At 44.2% G+C, this 22618-nt stretch overlaps 1 protein-coding gene across 2 annotated transcripts in view; it reads right to left on the reverse strand.

Moving 5' to 3' along the window:
* LOC139571406 (protein TANC2-like) overlaps positions 1-22618 on the reverse strand; it is a 230381-nt gene that overhangs the window by 17007 nt on the left and 190756 nt on the right. For both annotated transcript variants that reach the window (XM_071394248.1, XM_071394249.1), the window contains one exon: positions 20791-21039. In XM_071394248.1, coding sequence (XP_071250349.1) covers positions 20791-21039 — 249 coding nt within the window. The remainder of the gene's footprint in view (positions 1-20790; positions 21040-22618) is intronic.

The raw sequence follows: 22618 nt of genomic DNA on the forward strand, positions 1-22618 counted from the left end.
GACAGAGGTATTATAGACAGAGGTATTATAGACAGAGGTATTATAGACAGAGGTATTATAGACAGAGGTATTATAGACAGAGGTACTATAGACAGAGGTATTATAGACAGAGGTACTATAGACAGAGGTACTATAGACAGAGGTATTATAGACAGAGGTACTATAGACAGAGGTATTATAGACAGAGGTACTATAGACAGAGGTACTATAGACAGAGGTATTATAGACAGAGGTACTATAGACAGAGGTACTATAGACAGAGGTATTATAGACAGAGGTATTATAGACAGAGGTATTATAGACAGAGGTATTATAGACAGAGGTATTATAGACAGAGGTATCATAGACAGAGGTATCATAGACAGAGGTATCATAGACAGAGGTATCATAGACAGAGGTATTATAGACAGAGGTATTATAGACAGAGGTATTATAGACAGAGGTATCATAGACAGAGGTATCATAGACAGAGGTATCATAGACAGAGGTATTATAGACAGAGGTATCATAGACAGAGGTATCATAGACAGAGGTATTATAGACAGAGGTACTATAGATAGAGATATCATAGACAGAGGTATCATAGACAGAGGTATTATAGACAGAGGTATTATAGACAGAGGTATCATAGACAGAGGTATTATAGACAGAGGTATTATAGACAGAGGTATTATAGACAGAGGTATCATAGACAGAGGTATCATAGACAGAGGTATTATAGACAGAGGTATCATAGACAGGGGTATCATAGACAGAGGTATCATAGACAGAGGTATCATAGACAGAGGTATCATAGACAGAGGTATTATAGACAGAGGTATCATAGACAGAGGTATTATAGACAGAGGTATTATAGATAGAGATACTATAGACGTAGGTATTATAGACAGAGGTACTGTTACGGATACAAGTGTTCTGTGTGTATCCTGTGTGTATTTCTTTTCTCTCCTTCTCCCCTACTCACAGGTGACAATAATCATTCCCCAATCAGTCATCAATCAGTCGCTAATCGGAAGACACCTGCTCCTTTTCCCTTACCCAATCACAGTCCCTTTCCCTTGGTTTAAAACCCCTGTCAGTTGTTTTCTCCCCGGCTCAATCTCTTTGTAACATGCCTTCTGTCTGTAGATCGCTTGTGTGTTTTTCAGCTACATGTCACTTTGTCCCCACCTGTGAGTATTGTTTTAGTTATGGTGTTTGAGTGTTTGTTTGATGGTGGGAAAAGGGGGTAACCAGACAAGTCGCCCTTGGGCTACACTACCCGTAGTTAAACATTGTTAAAAACACTAGTTAGAACTGGGCGGACCACCCCCTGTATTTTTGGTTAGTTAGTTAGCTGTTTGTGAAGTAGGCTAGTCTACCTTAGGGGTGTTTTTGAATTATTATTCTTTCATTCCTTGGGTCCCGCTCAGCCCCTTTTCCTGCTCCCCCCCATTTACCGTGTGTTTATAAATAAACATTTAGTGTTTGACGGTAATTAAGTTGTCTGTGTTATTTGTTCTCACTGTTACGTTTTCACTACTATAATTTGCATGAGTTGTGTTACGGGTCCCATTACCATCCCCCCTAGACTGTCGGGCCAAAGGGATTCGTAACAGGTAAGAGGTACCATAGACAGAGGTACCATAGACAGAGGTACCATAGACAGAGGTACCATGGACAGAGGTACCATGGACAGAGGTACCATAGACAGAGGTACTATAGACAGAGGTACCATGGACAGAGGTACCATGGACAGAGGTACTATAGACAGAGGTACTATAGACAGAGGTACCATGGACAGAGGTACCATGGACAGAGGTACCATGGACAGAGGTACCATGGACAGAGGTACCATGGACAGAGGTACCATGGACAGAGGTACCATGGACAGAGGTACCATGGACAGAGGTACCATGGACAGAGGTACCATGGACAGAGGTACCATGGACAGAGGTACCATGGACAGAGGTACCATGGACAGAGGTACTATAGACAGAGGTACTATAGACAGAGGTACCATGGACAGAGGTACCACGGACAGAGGTACCATGGACAGAGGTACCATGGACAGAGGTACTATAGACAGAGGTACCATGGACAGAGGTACCATGGACAGAGGTACCATGGACAGAGGTACCATGGACAGAGGTACCATGGACAGAGGTACCATGGACAGAGGTACCATGGACAGAGGTACCATGGACAGAGGTACTATAGACAGAGGTACTATAGACAGAGGTACCATGGACAGAGGTACCATGGACAGAGGTACCATGGACAGAGGTACCATGGACAGAGGTACCATGGACAGAGGTACTATAGACAGAGGTACCATGGACAGAGGTACCATGGACAGAGGTACCATGGACAGAGGTACCATGGACAGAGGTACCATGGACAGAGGTACCATGGACAGAGGTACTATAGACAGAGGTACCATGGACAGAGGTACCATGGACAGAGGTACCATGGACAGAGGTACCATGGACAGAGGTACCATGGACAGAGGTACCATGGACAGAGGTACCATGGACAGAGGTACTATAGACTATAGACTATAGATGACTACGTTTAATTTATGTCAATTTTTCAATAAGAAGTTTATGTTCATTTCTGTTCTACTTCTCTTAAAATACTACTGAGATGACTGAAACAGAAATAAAAGGAATCCTCCTTTAAGATGTTTTATTTCCTCCCTTTGCCCCTCTCTCCTCCCTCCATCCCTCTCTCTCTCCTCTCCCTCTATCCTTCTCTCTCCTCTCCCTCCATCCCTCTCTCTCTCTCTCCACCCACCCTCTCTCATCTCCCTCCATCCCTCTCTCTCTCCTCCCTCCACCCCTCTCTCTGTCTCCTCCCTCCATCCATATATCTCTCCTCCCTCCATCCATCCATCTCTCTCTCCTCCCTTCATCCCTCTCTCTCTCCTCCCTTCATCCCTCTCTCTCTCCTCCCTCCACCCCTCTCTCTCTCCTCCCTCCACCCCTCTCTCGCTCTCCTCCCTCCATCCATGTCTCTCTCCTCCCTCCACCCATCCCTCTCTCCCTCCTCTTTCTCTCTCCATCCTGCTCACACTATCCCAACAGGCTTCTCTCTCATTAGGTAAAGTATCCCCCTCCCTCTCTCCTCATTTTCCTCCTCCTTTCTTTCCTCTCCCTTCATCTTCTCAGACAGTTCTCTCCTCCTGCACATCAAATCTCTCTCTCGTGCTCTCTTTCTATCTCTCTCTCGTGCTCTCTTTCTATCTTTCTCTCGTGCTCTCTTTCTATCTCTCTCTCTTTCTCTTTCTATCTCTCTCTTGTGCTCTCGTTCTATCTCTCACTCGTGCTCTCTTTCTATCTCTCTCTCTTTCTCTTTCTATCTCTCTCTCGTGCTCTCTTTCTATCTCTCTCTTTCTCTTTTTCTCTCTGATTGAAACTGTTAACGCCTGGAGCTTTGATGTTCGTCTGCCATGGTAGACCAGCCAATCCATGGCCTCCTCTTCTCTCATCTTTCTCTCATTCCTGGCAGAGTTCCTCTGTCCAGAGTCTATGTTCTTTTGCCCATCTTAATCTTTTATTTTTATTGGCCAGTCTGAAAAATGCCCTTTTCTTTGCAACTCTGCCTAGAAGGCCAGCATCCCGGAGTCGCCTCTTCACTGTTGACGTTGAGACTGATGTTTTGAGGACTTGTGAGGCGTCTGTTTCTCAAACTAGACACTCTAATGTACTTGTCCTCTTGCTCAGTTGTGGGCCTCCCACTCCTCTTCCTATTCTGGTTAGAGACAGTTTGCGCTGTTCTGTGAAGGGAGTAGTACAAAGCGTTGTACGAGATCTTCAGTTTCTTGGCAATTTCTCATGTGGAATAGCCTTCATTTCTCAGAACAAGAATAGACGGACGAGTTTCAGCAGAAAGGTCTTTTTTTCTGGACGTTTTGAGCCTGTAATCGAGCCCACAAATGTTGATGCTCCAGATACTCAACTAGTCTAAAGAAGGCCAGTTTTATTGCTTCTTTAATCAGAACTATAGACAGAGGTACTATAGACAGAGGTATTATAGACAGAGGTATTATAGACAGAGGTACTATAGACAGAGGTACTATAGACAGAGGTATTATAGACAGAGGTACTATAGACAGAGGTATTATAGACAGAGGTACTATAGACAGAGGTACTATAGACAGAGGTATTATAGACAGATGTACTATAGACAGAGGTATTATAGACAGAGGTATTATAGACAGAGGTATTATAGACAGAGGTATTATAGACAGAGGTATTATAGACAGAGGTATCATAGACAGAGGTATCATAGACAGAGGTATCATAGACAGAGGTATTATAGACAGAGGTATTATAGACAGAGGTATTATAGACAGAGGTATTATAGACAGAGGTATCATAGACAGAGGTATCATAGACAGAGGTATCATAGACAGAGGTATTATAGACAGAGGTATCATAGACAGAGGTATCATAGACAGAGGTATCATAGACAGAGGTATTATAGACAGAGGTATTATAGACAGAGGTACTATAGATAGAGATATCATAGACAGAGGTATCATAGACAGAGGTATTATAGACAGAGGTATCATAGACAGAGGTATTATAGACAGAGGTATTATAGACAGAGGTATTATAGACAGAGGTATCATAGACAGAGGTATCATAGACAGAGGTATTATAGACAGAGGTATCATAGACAGGGGTATCATAGACAGAGGTATTATAGACAGAGGTATCATAGACAGAGGTATCATAGACAGAGGTATCATAGACAGAGGTATCATAGACAGAGGTATCATAGACAGAGGTATTATAGACAGAGGTATTATAGATAGAGATACTATAGACGTAGGTATTATAGACAGAGGTACTGTTACGGATACAAGTGTTCTGTGTGTATCCTGTGTGTATTTCTTTTCTCTCCTTCTCCCCTACTCACAGGTGACAATAATCATTCCCCAATCAGTCATCAATCAGTCGCTAATCGGAAGACACCTGCTCCTTTTCCCTTACCCAATCACAGTCCCTTTCCCTTGGTTTAAAACCCCTGTCAGTTGTTTTCTCCCCGGCTCAATCTCTTTGTAACATGCCTTCTGTCTGTAGATCGCTTGTGTGTTTTTCAGCTACATGTCACTTTGTCCCCACCTGTGAGTATTGTTTTAGTTATGGTGTTTGAGTGTTTGTTTGATGGTGGGAAAAGGGGGTAACCAGACAAGTCGCCCTTGGGCTACACTACCCGTAGTTAAACATTGTTAAAAACACTAGTTAGAACTGGGCGGACCACCCCCTGTATTTTTGGTTAGTTAGTTAGCTGTTTGTGAAGTAGGCTAGTCTACCTTAGGGGTGTTTTTGAATTATTATTCTTTCATTCCTTGGGTCCCGCTCAGCCCCTTTTCCTGCTCCCCCCCATTTACCGTGTGTTTATAAATAAACATTTAGTGTTTGACGGTAATTAAGTTGTCTGTGTTATTTGTTCTCACTGTTACGTTTTCACTACTATAATTTGCATGAGTTGTGTTACGGGTCCCATTACCATCCCCCCTAGACTGTCGGGCCAAAGGGATTCGTAACAGGTAAGAGGTACCATAGACAGAGGTACCATAGACAGAGGTACCATGGACAGAGGTACCATGGACAGAGGTACCATAGACAGAGGTACTATAGACAGAGGTACCATGGACAGAGGTACCATGGACAGAGGTACTATAGACAGAGGTACTATAGACAGAGGTACCATGGACAGAGGTACCATGGACAGAGGTACCATGGACAGAGGTACCATGGACAGAGGTACCATGGACAGAGGTACCATGGACAGAGGTACCATGGACAGAGGTACCATGGACAGAGGTACCATGGACAGAGGTACCATGGACAGAGGTACCATGGACAGAGGTACCATGGACAGAGGTACTATAGACAGAGGTACTATAGACAGAGGTACCATGGACAGAGGTACCATGGACAGAGGTACCATGGACAGAGGTACCATGGACAGAGGTACCATGGACAGAGGTACTATAGACAGAGGTACCATGGACAGAGGTACCATGGACAGAGGTACCATGGACAGAGGTACCATGGACAGAGGTACCATGGACAGAGGTACCATGGACAGAGGTACCATGGACAGAGGTACCATGGACAGAGGTACTATAGACAGAGGTACTATAGACAGAGGTACCATGGACAGAGGTACCATGGACAGAGGTACCATGGACAGAGGTACCATGGACAGAGGTACCATGGACAGAGGTACTATAGACAGAGGTACCATGGACAGAGGTACCATGGACAGAGGTACCATGGACAGAGGTACCATGGACAGAGGTACCATGGACAGAGGTACCATGGACAGAGGTACTATAGACAGAGGTACCATGGACAGAGGTACCATGGACAGAGGTACCATGGACAGAGGTACCATGGACAGAGGTACCATGGACAGAGGTACCATGGACAGAGGTACCATGGACAGAGGTACTATAGACTATAGACTATAGATGACTACGTTTAATTTATGTCAATTTTTCAATAAGAAGTTTATGTTCATTTCTGTTCTACTTCTCTTAAAATACTACTGAGATGACTGAAACAGAAATAAAAGGAATCCTCCTTTAAGATGTTTTATTTCCTCCCTTTGCCCCTCTCTCCTCCCTCCATCCCTCTCTCTCTCCTCTCCCTCTATCCTTCTCTCTCCTCTCCCTCCATCCCTCTCTCTCTCTCTCCACCCACCCTCTCTCATCTCCCTCCATCCCTCTCTCTCTCCTCCCTCCACCCCTCTCTCTGTCTCCTCCCTCCATCCATATATCTCTCCTCCCTCCATCCATCCATCTCTCTCTCCTCCCTTCATCCCTCTCTCTCTCCTCCCTTCATCCCTCTCTCTCTCCTCCCTCCACCCCTCTCTCTCTCCTCCCTCCACCCCTCTCTCGCTCTCCTCCCTCCATCCATGTCTCTCTCCTCCCTCCACCCATCCCTCTCTCCCTCCTCTTTCTCTCTCCATCCTGCTCACACTATCCCAACAGGCTTCTCTCTCATTAGGTAAAGTATCCCCCTCCCTCTCTCCTCATTTTCCTCCTCCTTTCTTTCCTCTCCCTTCATCTTCTCAGACAGTTCTCTCCTCCTGCACTTCAAATCTCTCTCTCGTGCTCTCTTTCTATCTCTCTCTCGTGCTCTCTTTCTATCTTTCTCTCGTGCTCTCTTTCTATCTCTCTCTCTTTCTCTTTCTATCTCTCTCTCGTGCTCTCGTTCTATCTCTCACTCGTGCTCTCTTTCTATCTCTCTCTCTTTCTCTTTCTATCTCTCTCTCGTGCTCTCTTTCTATCTCTCTCTTTCTCTTTTTCTCTCTGATTGAAACTGTTAACGCCTGGAGCTTTGATGTTCGTCTGCCATGGTAGACCAGCCAATCCATGGCCTCCTCTTCTCTCATCTTTCTCTCATTCCTGGCAGAGTTCCTCTGTCCAGAGTCTATGTTCTTTTGCCCATCTTAATCTTTTATTTTTATTGGCCAGTCTGAAAAATGCCCTTTTCTTTGCAACTCTGCCTAGAAGGCCAGCATCCCGGAGTCGCCTCTTCACTGTTGACGTTGAGACTGATGTTTTGAGGACTTGTGAGGCGTCTGTTTCTCAAACTAGACACTCTAATGTACTTGTCCTCTTGCTCAGTTGTGGGCCTCCCACTCCTCTTCCTATTCTGGTTAGAGACAGTTTGCGCTGTTCTGTGAAGGGAGTAGTACAAAGCGTTGTACGAGATCTTCAGTTTCTTGGCAATTTCTCATGTGGAATAGCCTTCATTTCTCAGAACAAGAATAGACGGACGAGTTTCAGCAGAAAGGTCTTTTTTTCTGGACGTTTTGAGCCTGTAATCGAGCCCACAAATGTTGATGCTCCAGATACTCAACTAGTCTAAAGAAGGCCAGTTTTATTGCTTCTTTAATCAGAACTATAGACAGAGGTACTATAGACAGAGGTATTATAGACAGAGGTATTATAGACAGAGGTACTATAGACAGAGGTACTATAGACAGAGGTATTATAGACAGAGGTATTATAGACAGAGGTATTATAGACAGAGGTATTATAGACAGAGGTATTATAGACAGAGGTACTATAGACAGAGGTATTATAGACAGAGGTACTATAGACAGAGGTACTATAGACAGAGGTATTATAGACAGAGGTACTATAGACAGAGGTATTATAGACAGAGGTACTATAGACAGAGGTACTATAGACAGAGGTATTATAGACAGAGGTACTATAGACAGAGGTACTATAGACAGAGGTATTATAGACAGAGGTATTATAGACAGAGGTATTATAGACAGAGGTATTATAGACAGAGGTATTATAGACAGAGGTATCATAGACAGAGGTATCATAGACAGAGGTATCATAGACAGAGGTATCATAGACAGAGGTATTATAGACAGAGGTATTATAGACAGAGGTATTATAGACAGAGGTATCATAGACAGAGGTATCATAGACAGAGGTATCATAGACAGAGGTATTATAGACAGAGGTATCATAGACAGAGGTATCATAGACAGAGGTATTATAGACAGAGGTACTATAGATAGAGATATCATAGACAGAGGTATCATAGACAGAGGTATTATAGACAGAGGTATTATAGACAGAGGTATCATAGACAGAGGTATTATAGACAGAGGTATTATAGACAGAGGTATTATAGACAGAGGTATCATAGACAGAGGTATCATAGACAGAGGTATTATAGACAGAGGTATCATAGACAGGGGTATCATAGACAGAGGTATCATAGACAGAGGTATCATAGACAGAGGTATCATAGACAGAGGTATTATAGACAGAGGTATCATAGACAGAGGTATTATAGACAGAGGTATTATAGATAGAGATACTATAGACGTAGGTATTATAGACAGAGGTACTGTTACGGATACAAGTGTTCTGTGTGTATCCTGTGTGTATTTCTTTTCTCTCCTTCTCCCCTACTCACAGGTGACAATAATCATTCCCCAATCAGTCATCAATCAGTCGCTAATCGGAAGACACCTGCTCCTTTTCCCTTACCCAATCACAGTCCCTTTCCCTTGGTTTAAAACCCCTGTCAGTTGTTTTCTCCCCGGCTCAATCTCTTTGTAACATGCCTTCTGTCTGTAGATCGCTTGTGTGTTTTTCAGCTACATGTCACTTTGTCCCCACCTGTGAGTATTGTTTTAGTTATGGTGTTTGAGTGTTTGTTTGATGGTGGGAAAAGGGGGTAACCAGACAAGTCGCCCTTGGGCTACACTACCCGTAGTTAAACATTGTTAAAAACACTAGTTAGAACTGGGCGGACCACCCCCTGTATTTTTGGTTAGTTAGTTAGCTGTTTGTGAAGTAGGCTAGTCTACCTTAGGGGTGTTTTTGAATTATTATTCTTTCATTCCTTGGGTCCCGCTCAGCCCCTTTTCCTGCTCCCCCCCCATTTACCGTGTGTTTATAAATAAACATTTAGTGTTTGACGGTAATTAAGTTGTCTGTGTTATTTGTTCTCACTGTTACGTTTTCACTACTATAATTTGCATGAGTTGTGTTACGGGTCCCATTACCATCCCCCCTAGACTGTCGGGCCAAAGGGATTCGTAACAGGTAAGAGGTACCATAGACAGAGGTACCATAGACAGAGGTACCATAGACAGAGGTACCATGGACAGAGGTACCATGGACAGAGGTACCATAGACAGAGGTACTATAGACAGAGGTACCATGGACAGAGGTACCATGGACAGAGGTACTATAGACAGAGGTACTATAGACAGAGGTACCATGGACAGAGGTACCATGGACAGAGGTACCATGGACAGAGGTACCATGGACAGAGGTACCATGGACAGAGGTACCATGGACAGAGGTACCATGGACAGAGGTACCATGGACAGAGGTACCATGGACAGAGGTACCATGGACAGAGGTACCATGGACAGAGGTACCATGGACAGAGGTACCATGGACAGAGGTACTATAGACAGAGGTACTATAGACAGAGGTACCATGGACAGAGGTACCACGGACAGAGGTACCATGGACAGAGGTACCATGGACAGAGGTACTATAGACAGAGGTACCATGGACAGAGGTACCATGGACAGAGGTACCATGGACAGAGGTACCATGGACAGAGGTACCATGGACAGAGGTACCATGGACAGAGGTACCATGGACAGAGGTACCATGGACAGAGGTACTATAGACAGAGGTACTATAGACAGAGGTACCATGGACAGAGGTACCATGGACAGAGGTACCATGGACAGAGGTACCATGGACAGAGGTACCATGGACAGAGGTACTATAGACAGAGGTACCATGGACAGAGGTACCATGGACAGAGGTACCATGGACAGAGGTACCATGGACAGAGGTACCATGGACAGAGGTACCATGGACAGAGGTACTATAGACAGAGGTACCATGGACAGAGGTACCATGGACAGAGGTACCATGGACAGAGGTACCATGGACAGAGGTACCATGGACAGAGGTACCATGGACAGAGGTACCATGGACAGAGGTACTATAGACTATAGACTATAGATGACTACGTTTAATTTATGTCAATTTTTCAATAAGAAGTTTATGTTCATTTCTGTTCTACTTCTCTTAAAATACTACTGAGATGACTGAAACAGAAATAAAAGGAATCCTCCTTTAAGATGTTTTATTTCCTCCCTTTGCCCCTCTCTCCTCCCTCCATCCCTCTCTCTCTCCTCTCCCTCTATCCTTCTCTCTCCTCTCCCTCCATCCCTCTCTCTCTCTCTCCACCCACCCTCTCTCATCTCCCTCCATCCCTCTCTCTCTCCTCCCTCCACCCCTCTCTCTGTCTCCTCCCTCCATCCATATATCTCTCCTCCCTCCATCCATCCATCTCTCTCTCCTCCCTTCATCCCTCTCTCTCTCCTCCCTTCATCCCTCTCTCTCTCCTCCCTCCACCCCTCTCTCTCTCCTCCCTCCACCCCTCTCTCGCTCTCCTCCCTCCATCCATGTCTCTCTCCTCCCTCCACCCATCCCTCTCTCCCTCCTCTTTCTCTCTCCATCCTGCTCACACTATCCCAACAGGCTTCTCTCTCATTAGGTAAAGTATCCCCCTCCCTCTCTCCTCATTTTCCTCCTCCTTTCTTTCCTCTCCCTTCATCTTCTCAGACAGTTCTCTCCTCCTGCACATCAAATCTCTCTCTCGTGCTCTCTTTCTATCTCTCTCTCGTGCTCTCTTTCTATCTTTCTCTCGTGCTCTCTTTCTATCTCTCTCTCTTTCTCTTTCTATCTCTCTCTTGTGCTCTCGTTCTATCTCTCACTCGTGCTCTCTTTCTATCTCTCTCTCTTTCTCTTTCTATCTCTCTCTCGTGCTCTCTTTCTATCTCTCTCTTTCTCTTTTTCTCTCTGATTGAAACTGTTAACGCCTGGAGCTTTGATGTTCGTCTGCCATGGTAGACCAGCCAATCCATGGCCTCCTCTTCTCTCATCTTTCTCTCATTCCTGGCAGAGTTCCTCTGTCCAGAGTCTATGTTCTTTTGCCCATCTTAATCTTTTATTTTTATTGGCCAGTCTGAAAAATGCCCTTTTCTTTGCAACTCTGCCTAGAAGGCCAGCATCCCGGAGTCGCCTCTTCACTGTTGACGTTGAGACTGATGTTTTGAGGACTTGTGAGGCGTCTGTTTCTCAAACTAGACACTCTAATGTACTTGTCCTCTTGCTCAGTTGTGGGCCTCCCACTCCTCTTCCTATTCTGGTTAGAGACAGTTTGCGCTGTTCTGTGAAGGGAGTAGTACAAAGCGTTGTACGAGATCTTCAGTTTCTTGGCAATTTCTCATGTGGAATAGCCTTCATTTCTCAGAACAAGAATAGACGGACGAGTTTCAGCAGAAAGGTCTTTTTTTCTGGACGTTTTGAGCCTGTAATCGAGCCCACAAATGTTGATGCTCCAGATACTCAACTAGTCTAAAGAAGGCCAGTTTTATTGCTTCTTTAATCAGAACTATAGACAGAGGTACTATAGACAGAGGTATTATAGACAGAGGTATTATAGACAGAGGTACTATAGACAGAGGTACTATAGACAGAGGTATTATAGACAGAGGTACTATAGACAGAGGTATTATAGACAGAGGTACTATAGACAGAGGTACTATAGACAGAGGTATTATAGACAGATGTACTATAGACAGAGGTATTATAGACAGAGGTATTATAGACAGAGGTATTATAGACAGAGGTATTATAGACAGAGGTATTATAGACAGAGGTATCATAGACAGAGGTATCATAGACAGAGGTATCATAGACAGAGGTATTATAGACAGAGGTATTATAGACAGAGGTATTATAGACAGAGGTATTATAGACAGAGGTATCATAGACAGAGGTATCATAGACAGAGGTATCATAGACAGAGGTATTATAGACAGAGGTATCATAGACAGAGGTATCATAGACAGAGGTATCATAGACAGAGGTATTATAGACAGAGGTATTATAGACAGAGGTACTATAGATAGAGATATCATAGACAGAGGTATCATAGACAGAGGTATTATAGACAGAGGTATCATAGACAGAGGTATTATAGACAGAGGTATTATAGACAGAGGTATTATAGACAGAGGTATCATAGACAGAGGTATCATAGACAGAGGTATTATAGACAGAGGTATCATAGACAGGGGTATCATAGACAGAGGTATTATAGACAGAGGTATCATAGACAGAGGTATCATAGACAGAGGTATCATAGACAGAGGTATCATAGACAGAGGTATCATAGACAGAGGTATTATAGACAGAGGTATTATAGATAGAGATACTATAGACGTAGGTATTATAGACAGAGGTACTGTTACGGATACAAGTGTTCTGTGTGTATCCTGTGTGTATTTCTTTTCTCTCCTTCTCCCCTACTCACAGGTGACAATAATCATTCCCCAATCAGTCATCAATCAGTCGCTAATCGGAAGACACCTGCTCCTTTTCCCTTACCCAATCACAGTCCCTTTCCCTTGGTTTAAAACCCCTGTCAGTTGTTTTCTCCCCGGCTCAATCTCTTTGTAACATGCCTTCTGTCTGTAGATCGCTTGTGTGTTTTTCAGCTACATGTCACTTTGTCCCCACCTGTGAGTATTGTTTTAGTTATGGTGTTTGAGTGTTTGTTTGATGGTGGGAAAAGGGGGTAACCAGACAAGTCGCCCTTGGGCTACACTACCCGTAGTTAAACATTGTTAAAAACACTAGTTAGAACTGGGCGGACCACCCCCTGTATTTTTGGTTAGTTAGTTAGCTGTTTGTGAAGTAGGCTAGTCTACCTTAGGGGTGTTTTTGAATTATTATTCTTTCATTCCTTGGGTCCCGCTCAGCCCCTTTTCCTGCTCCCCCCCATTTACCGTGTGTTTATAAATAAACATTTAGTGTTTGACGGTAATTAAGTTGTCTGTGTTATTTGTTCTCACTGTTACGTTTTCACTACTATAATTTGCATGAGTTGTGTTACGGGTCCCATTACCATCCCCCCTAGACTGTCGGGCCAAAGGGATTCGTAACAGGTAAGAGGTACCATAGACAGAGGTACCATAGACAGAGGTACCATGGACAGAGGTACCATGGACAGAGGTACCATAGACAGAGGTACTATAGACAGAGGTACCATGGACAGAGGTACCATGGACAGAGGTACTATAGACAGAGGTACTATAGACAGAGGTACCATGGACAGAGGTACCATGGACAGAGGTACCATGGACAGAGGTACCATGGACAGAGGTACCATGGACAGAGGTACCATGGACAGAGGTACCATGGACAGAGGTACCATGGACAGAGGTACCATGGACAGAGGTACCATGGACAGAGGTACCATGGACAGAGGTACCATGGACAGAGGTACTATAGACAGAGGTACTATAGACAGAGGTACCATGGACAGAGGTACCATGGACAGAGGTACCATGGACAGAGGTACCATGGACAGAGGTACCATGGACAGAGGTACTATAGACAGAGGTACCATGGACAGAGGTACCATGGACAGAGGTACCATGGACAGAGGTACCATGGACAGAGGTACCATGGACAGAGGTACCATGGACAGAGGTACCATGGACAGAGGTACCATGGACAGAGGTACTATAGACAGAGGTACTATAGACAGAGGTACCATGGACAGAGGTACCATGGACAGAGGTACCATGGACAGAGGTACCATGGACAGAGGTACCATGGACAGAGGTACTATAGACAGAGGTACCATGGACAGAGGTACCATGGACAGAGGTACCATGGACAGAGGTACCATGGACAGAGGTACCATGGACAGAGGTACCATGGACAGAGGTACTATAGACAGAGGTACCATGGACAGAGGTACCATGGACAGAGGTACCATGGACAGAGGTACCATGGACAGAGGTACCATGGACAGAGGTACCATGGACAGAGGTACCATGGACAGAGGTACTATAGACTATAGACTATAGATGACTACGTTTAATTTATGTCAATTTTTCAATAAGAAGTTTATGTTCATTTCTGTTCTACTTCTCTTAAAATACTACTGAGATGACTGAAACAGAAATAAAAGGAATCCTCCTTTAAGATGTTTTATTTCCTCCCTTTGCCCCTCTCTCCTCCCTCCATCCCTCTCTCTCTCCTCTCCCTCTATCCTTCTCTCTCCTCTCCCTCCATCCCTCTCTCTCTCTCTCCACCCACCCTCTCTCATCTCCCTCCATCCCTCTCTCTCTCCTCCCTCCACCCCTCTCTCTGTCTCCTCCCTCCATCCATATATCTCTCCTCCCTCCATCCATCCATCTCTCTCTCCTCCCTTCATCCCTCTCTCTCTCCTCCCTTCATCCCTCTCTCTCTCCTCCCTCCACCCCTCTCTCTCTCCTCCCTCCACCCCTCTCTCGCTCTCCTCCCTCCATCCATGTCTCTCTCCTCCCTCCACCCATCCCTCTCTCCCTCCTCTTTCTCTCTCCATCCTGCTCACACTATCCCAACAGGCTTCTCTCTCATTAGGTAAAGTATCCCCCTCCCTCTCTCCTCATTTTCCTCCTCCTTTCTTTCCTCTCCCTTCATCTTCTCAGACAGTTCTCTCCTCCTGCACTTCAAATCTCTCTCTCGTGCTCTCTTTCTATCTCTCTCTCGTGCTCTCTTTCTATCTTTCTCTCGTGCTCTCTTTCTATCTCTCTCTCTTTCTCTTTCTATCTCTCTCTCGTGCTCTCGTTCTATCTCTCACTCGTGCTCTCTTTCTATCTCTCTCTCTTTCTCTTTCTATCTCTCTCTCGTGCTCTCTTTCTATCTCTCTCTTTCTCTTTTTCTCTCTGATTGAAACTGTTAACGCCTGGAGCTTTGATGTTCGTCTGCCATGGTAGACCAGCCAATCCATGGCCTCCTCTTCTCTCATCTTTCTCTCATTCCTGGCAGAGTTCCTCTGTCCAGAGTCTATGTTCTTTTGCCCATCTTAATCTTTTATTTTTATTGGCCAGTCTGAAAAATGCCCTTTTCTTTGCAACTCTGCCTAGAAGGCCAGCATCCCGGAGTCGCCTCTTCACTGTTGACGTTGAGACTGATGTTTTGAGGACTTGTGAGGCGTCTGTTTCTCAAACTAGACACTCTAATGTACTTGTCCTCTTGCTCAGTTGTGGGCCTCCCACTCCTCTTCCTATTCTGGTTAGAGACAGTTTGCGCTGTTCTGTGAAGGGAGTAGTAAACAGCGTTGTACGAGATCTTCAGTTTCTTGGCAATTTCTCATGTGGAATAGCCTTCATTTCTCAGAACAAGAATAGACGGACGAGTTTCAGCAGAAAGGTCTTTTTTTCTGGACGTTTTGAGCCTGTAATCGAGCCCACAAATGTTGATGCTCCAGATACTCAACTAGTCTAAAGAAGGCCAGTTTTATTGCTTCTTTAATCAGAACAACAGTTTTCAGCTGTGCTAACATAATTGCAAAAGGGTTTTCTAATGATCAATTAGCATTTTAAAATGATAAACTTGGATTAGCTAACACAACGTGCCATTGGAACACAGGAGCGATGGTTGCTGATAATGGGCCTCTGTACGCCTATGTAGATATTCCATAAAAAACAGCAGTTTCCAGCTACAACAGTCACAGGGCGGCAGGTAGCCTAGAGCGTTGGACTAGTAACCGAAAGGTTGCAAAATCAAATCCCGAGCTGACAAGGTAAACATCTGTTGTTCTGCTCCTGAACAAGGCAGTTAACCCACTGCTTCTAGGCCGTCACTGAAAATAAGAATTTGTTCTTAACTGACTTGCCTAGTAAAATTAAATATATATTTTTTTACAACATTAACAATGTCTACACTGTATTTCTGTTCAATTTGATGTTATTTTAATGGAGAAAAAATACATGTGCTTTTCTTTCAAAAATAAGGACATTTCTAAGTGACCCCAGACTTTTGAAAGGTAGTGAACGTTTCACAATATTTAGATGTAAACCTGACAGCTGGGAAAGAGATACAGTTAAGTGTGTTTCCTGTCCTTCATGAGATCACCAACGTAAACACACTTGACATGACTGTCCCTTAAGTGTCCACGGACAATTACCACATTCTCAAAAATTGAAATATTGTTTAATTATTCAAACTTTTGATTTCCAAGGGTCTCTGTGTTCCACAGTTTACAATCCAACTCGAACACACCAGAGCATAGAGGCAGCGTATTTTATGAACGCCCATAAAACTGCTCTCCCACTCTACGAGAGAGAGCACTCTGTAGAGTGGACCCAACCTGATCCTTCACAGGAGAGTTATGACAACCTGAAGGGAACGCTCGTTAATACAGCTCATCTCCCATGAATGCCTCTGCTCTGAATAGCAAGACAATGATACAGTAAAATCAGTCAGGAATGGCAGCCTGTTATGTAATTTTCTAAGATGCATTTAGCCATACTTTGGAGAATAAGCTATTTGAGGCATGCCATAATTGTCACAATTCGATACGCATATCAATTTTCCACGTAATGTTCCCTTCTCCTCAATGTGTTTTGGCTAAAAGCCTTTGAAGAAAATAACTCTGCACTCTGTTATTTACACACACACGCCAGGGAGTTTTCAGAACACTTGATTTTAGACTTGCAGCCTCAACATGGAGATAAGAGAACAGAATGTGCAAAATAAACATGTTTTCCCCAGAATCAAACAAATAACTGTCATCATTCTCTTGCTCTGTTTAGAGAAACAGGGGGAGGAAGGACACTTCATAAGGTCACAGTCAAGGTTAATCTGTAGGTCAACGTCAAAGGTTAGGATATATGTGTAGGTTATATGTGACTTGTTTCAGGAAACTAGGCGTATGTTGCGGGTCACTACTTTAGAGGAGAGCTGTTTGAACGTAAACTTTAACAAAAAAATCGAAATCGTTTTTTTGGCATCTGTAAATACGATTAAAATTGTTAATTAACCAGCATTGTTGGTTAAGCCACATAAAAAGCCAGCAACCTTCCCGCTACATATGATTGGCTGAGATAATGAGTGGGTGTCACGGATCCCTCCGGAACTTTCATTCGCACACCTGTCCCCTATTCCCACTGACTAGTACTTGTATAAGTGTGCCCTTTGGTTTCCATTGGGCTGTCGATTATTGTTACAATGTCCGTTGGTACGTGTGAGTACCTGTGCTGTGTGTATTGGGCTTTCGTGCCCTTGTGGATTGCGCAGGTGATTACGGGTCTCGTCCCGTGTGTTAATCATTGTGCGCGTGTGTTATCTATTCGAGTTACTCCTCGCTATTTTGTTTTGGTTTCAACCTTGTGTTTTTGTATAGTGTTTGTTAGGTCTTAGTCTCCTTGCCTTTACACGACACGCCGTAATTTGGGTACAATAAAATAAAAAAAACGCATTCCTGCATCTGTCTCCCGAATAATTTATAACAGCGTGACAGTGGGTTGAACATGCCGAGAGATGTGTTTGGATTGGTCCGCCATATAGCACACTTCTGTCTATTCCAGCTGGTCAGTTTGTGTAGGTAATCCTGTCTAACGTGGCTTTTTTTTATATGTATTGTGTAGAAACCTTTTACAAAAGACTCAACTATGCAAGTATCCATTTCAGAGCACTCTCGTCTGAGTGTGCTAGATGCCAGCTAGCTGACGTTAGATGGCTGGCTAGCTAGTTAACATTATATTTATGATCTCTGTGTAGTAACGTTATCTCAGAATGCCATTTCACATGGCTAGTTATAGCCTAATGTTAGTAAATAAACTAACTAAATAACATTGAACCTATTCGGTTAACTTTAGCTAACTATGACAATCGGTTTGTATTTTGCTAGTACTCTATGGATTGGGATTATGTTGGTTCATTGTTTAGTTAGCTAGCGAGCTGCATGTCTAAACAAAAGACCCAAAGTTAAAGCTTACTGTTAGCTAGCAAGCTAGTTGACCTTAGATGGCTGACTTGCTAGTTAACATTACGTTTATGATCTGTCTGTAGTAACGTTATCTCAGAATGCCATTTTGCATTGCTAGTTAAAGCCTAATGTTAGCTAGCTAACTAGCTAACATCGAACCTATTCAATCGGTTTGTATTTTGCTAGTACTCTATGGATTGGGATTATGTTGGTTCATTGTTTAGTTAGCTAGCGAGCTGCATGTCTAAACAAAAGACCCAAAGTTAAAGCTTACTGTTAGCTAGCAAGCTAGTTGACCTTAGATGGCTGACTTGCTAGTTAACATTACGTTTATGATCTGTCTGTAGTAACGTTATCTCAGAATGCCATTTTGCATTGCTAGTTAAAGCCTAATGTTAGCTAGCTAACTAGCTAACATCGAACCTATTCAATCGGTTTGTATTTTGCTAGTACTCTATGGATTAGGATTATGGTTCATTGTTAAAATAGCATGTCTAAACAAAATACTCCACTTCACCAGGTGATTACATTACCCATCAAGTTAGTCAGGTGTGTCTGACTGTGGTTATGGCTATCTATTGTATAATAAATCCCAAATATTTGTATCTGGAATTTGTCTTTCAGCATCAGTAAAACTCACCTGACCTCCACCAGTCATACAAGGAGAACGGTCTAATGCCTCCCATCAAAAAGAGAGCTTGCCCAAGCAAGCACAGGTTACACATGAACCATGAGGACTTGTGGCGAGTGCAGCGAACTTCATCAACAACTACGCAGATGAGCTAAATAACTTCTATGCTTGCTCCGAGGCAAGCAACCCTGAAGCATGCATGAGAGTATTAGCTGTTCCGGATGAACGTGTAATAATGCTATCTGTAGCCGACCTTTAAACACGTCAACATTCACAAGGCCGCAGGGCCAGACGGATTACCAGGACATGAGCATGAGCTGACAGTTTCAAACTGTCCCTGACCAAGTCTGTAATACCAACATGTTTCAAGCAGACCACCATAGTCCCTGTGCCCAAGAACACTAAGGTAACCTGTCTCAATGATTACCGACCCGTAGCACTCACGTCTGTAGCCACGAAGTGCTTTCAAAGGCTGGTTATGGCTGGACAAAAAGAACACCTACTGTATGTGAGAATGCTATTCATTGACTACAGCTCAGCATTCAACACCATAGTGCCCTCAAAGCTCATCACTAAGCTAAGGAACCTGGGACTAAACACCTCCCTCCGCAACTGGATCCTGGACTTCCTGACAGGCCGCCCCCTGGTGGTAAGGGTAGGTAACAACACATCCGCCACACTGATCCTCAACAAGGGGGCCCCGCAAGGGTGTGTGCTCAGTCCCCTCATGTACTCCCTGTTAACTCATGACTGTACAGCCAGTCGCGACTCCAACACCCTCATCAAGTTTGCCGATGACACAACAGTGGTAGGTCTGATCACCGACAACGATGAGACAGGCTATAGGGAGGAGGTCAGAGACCTGGCCGTGTGGTGCCAGGACAACAACCTCTTCCTCAATGTGATCAAGGCAAAGAAGATGATTGTGGACTACAGGAAATGGAGGACCGAGCATTCTCATCTATGGGGCTATAGAGGAGCAGTTTGAGAGCATCAAGTTCCTTGGTGTCCACATCACCAACAAACTATCATGGTCCAAACACACTAAGACAGTCGTGAAGAGGGCATGACAAAGCCTATTCCACATCAGGAGACTGAAAAGATTTGGCATGTGTCCTCAGATCCTCAAAAGGTTTTACAGCTGCACCATAGAGAGCATCCTGGCTGGCTGCATCACTGCCTGGCATGGCAACTGCTCGGCCTCCGACCGCAAGGCACTACAGAGGGTAGTGCATATGGCCCGGTACATCACTGGGGCCAAGCTTCCTGCAATCCTGGACCTCTATATCAGGCGGTGTCAGAGGAAGGCCCTAAAAATTGTCAAACTCTAGCCACCCTGTCATAGACTGTTCTCTCTGCTACCGCACGGCAAGCGGTACCGGAGCACCAAGTCGAGGTCCAAAAGGCTTCTTAACAGCTTCCACCCCCAAGCCATAAGACTCCTGAACAGCTAATCAAAGGGCTACACAGATCCCTCTTTTACGCTGCTGCTACTCTCTGTTAATTATCTATGCATAGTCAAATTAACTCTACCTACATGTACATATTACCTTGACTAACCGGTGCCCCCTGTATATAGCCCCCCTATTGTTATTTTACTGCTGCTGTTCAATTATTTGTTCTATTTTTTACTTAACACTTACTGCTGCTACTCTGTTTATTATCCATGCATTGTCACTTTCTTTTATTTTTTCCTTTTTTTTTCACTTCAGGTAATTTTTGTAAATACTTTCTTAACACTTTTTTGCATTTCACCTGTTGTATTCGGCACATGTGACAAATTCAATTCGATTTTATTTTAATTTGACTCACCTGCGACAGAGTTAGGGCGAGGCATGAGGCATAGAGGGATGGAGTGAGCGGACATGCTGTCCAGGTGTCTCTCTGGGATCTTGTTGAGGCTGTAGGTGGAGGCAGCCATGTTCTCGTCCACACGGTACAGGAACGAATCCATACCAGACTTCTGGCTCTGCCACAGCTTCAGGTTGCTGCCCCGCGAGAAACTCCCCTCACTGTATTTACCCCCACGCTCAGCGTTCTCAGGGTAGGTAGTCAGGGTGGCTGGAAGGAAGGAACAACCGGAGTAGAGGAGAGGGGTCAGGGGTCAGAGTGAAGGAAGGGTTGCCTTAGCCGAAGATGTACTCTTAAGGAGCCTAACATAGACTGTCTCTGGAAGACAAAACAGACACATACTCCATCTTAACTTGAATCGATTCTCAATTGGGATTCGGGTTCCAGAAACATTTAATTTTTATTTTTATTTTTTTTATTTCACCTTTATCTAACCAGGTAGGCCAGTTGAGAACAAGTTCTCATTTACAACTGCGACCTGGCCAAGATAAGCAAAGCAGTATGACAAAAACAACAACACAGAGTTACACATGGGATAAACAAACGTACAGTCAATAACACAATAGAAAATCTGTATACAGTGTGTGCAAATTAAGTAAGGAGATAAGGCAATAAATAGGCCATAGTGGCCTAGTAATTACAATTTAGCAATTAACACTGGAGTGATACATGTGCAGATGAGGATGTGCAAGTAGAAATACTGGTGAGCAAAAGAGCTGAAAAAAATTATAATATGGGGATGAAGTAGGTAGTTGGTTGGATGGGCTATTTACAGATGGGCTGTGTACAGCTGCAGCGATCGGTAAGGTGCTCTAACAGCCGATGCTTGAAGTTAGTGAGGGAGATATAAGTCTCCAGCTTCAGTGATGTTTGCAATTTGTTCCAGTCATTGGTAGCAGAGAACTGGAAAGAAAGGCGGCCAAAGGAGGTGTTGGCTTTGGGGATGACCAGTGAAATATACCTGCTGGAGCGCGTGCTATGGGTGGGTGTTGCTATGGTGACCAGTGAGCTGAGATAAGGCGGAGCTTAACCTAGCAAAGACTTATAGATGACCTGGAGCCAGTGGGTTTGGAGATGAATATGTAGCGAGGACCAGCCAACGAGAGCATACAGGTCGCAATGGTGAGTAGTATATGGGGCTTTGGTGACAAAATGGATGGCACTGTGATAGACTGCATCCAATTTGCTGAGTAGAGTGTTGGAGGCTATTTTGCAAATGACATCGCCAAAGTCAAGGATCGGCAGGATAGTCAGTTTTACGAGGGTATGTTTGGCAGTATGAGTGAAGGAGGCTTTGTTGCGAAATAGGAAGCCGATTCTAGATTTAATTTTGGATTGGAGATGCTTAATATGAGTCTGGAAGGAGAGTTTACAGTCTAGCCAGACACCTAGCTATTTACAGTTGTCCACATATTCTAGGTCAGAACCGTCCAGAGTAGTGATGCTAGGCGGACGGGTGTGGGTAGCGATCGGTTGAAGAGCATGCATTTAGTTTTACTAGCGTTTAAGAGCAGTTGGAGGCCACGGAAGGGGTGTTGTATGGCATTGAAGCTTGTTTCAAGGTTTGTTAACACAGTGTCCAAAGAAGGGTCACATGTATACATAATGGTGTCGTCTGCGTAGAGGTGGATCAGAGAATCACCAGCAGCAAGAACGACATCATTGATGTATACAGAGAAGAGAGTCGGCCCAAGAATTGAACCCTGTGGCACCCCCATAGAGACTGCCAGAGGTCCGGACAACAGGCCCTCCAATTTGACACACTGAACTCTCTCTGGGAAGTAGTTAG

The sequence above is a fragment of the Salvelinus alpinus genome, chromosome 3 (assembly GCF_045679555.1).
Source record: "Salvelinus alpinus chromosome 3, SLU_Salpinus.1, whole genome shotgun sequence".
NCBI classification, from domain to species: domain Eukaryota; kingdom Metazoa; phylum Chordata; class Actinopteri; order Salmoniformes; family Salmonidae; genus Salvelinus; species Salvelinus alpinus.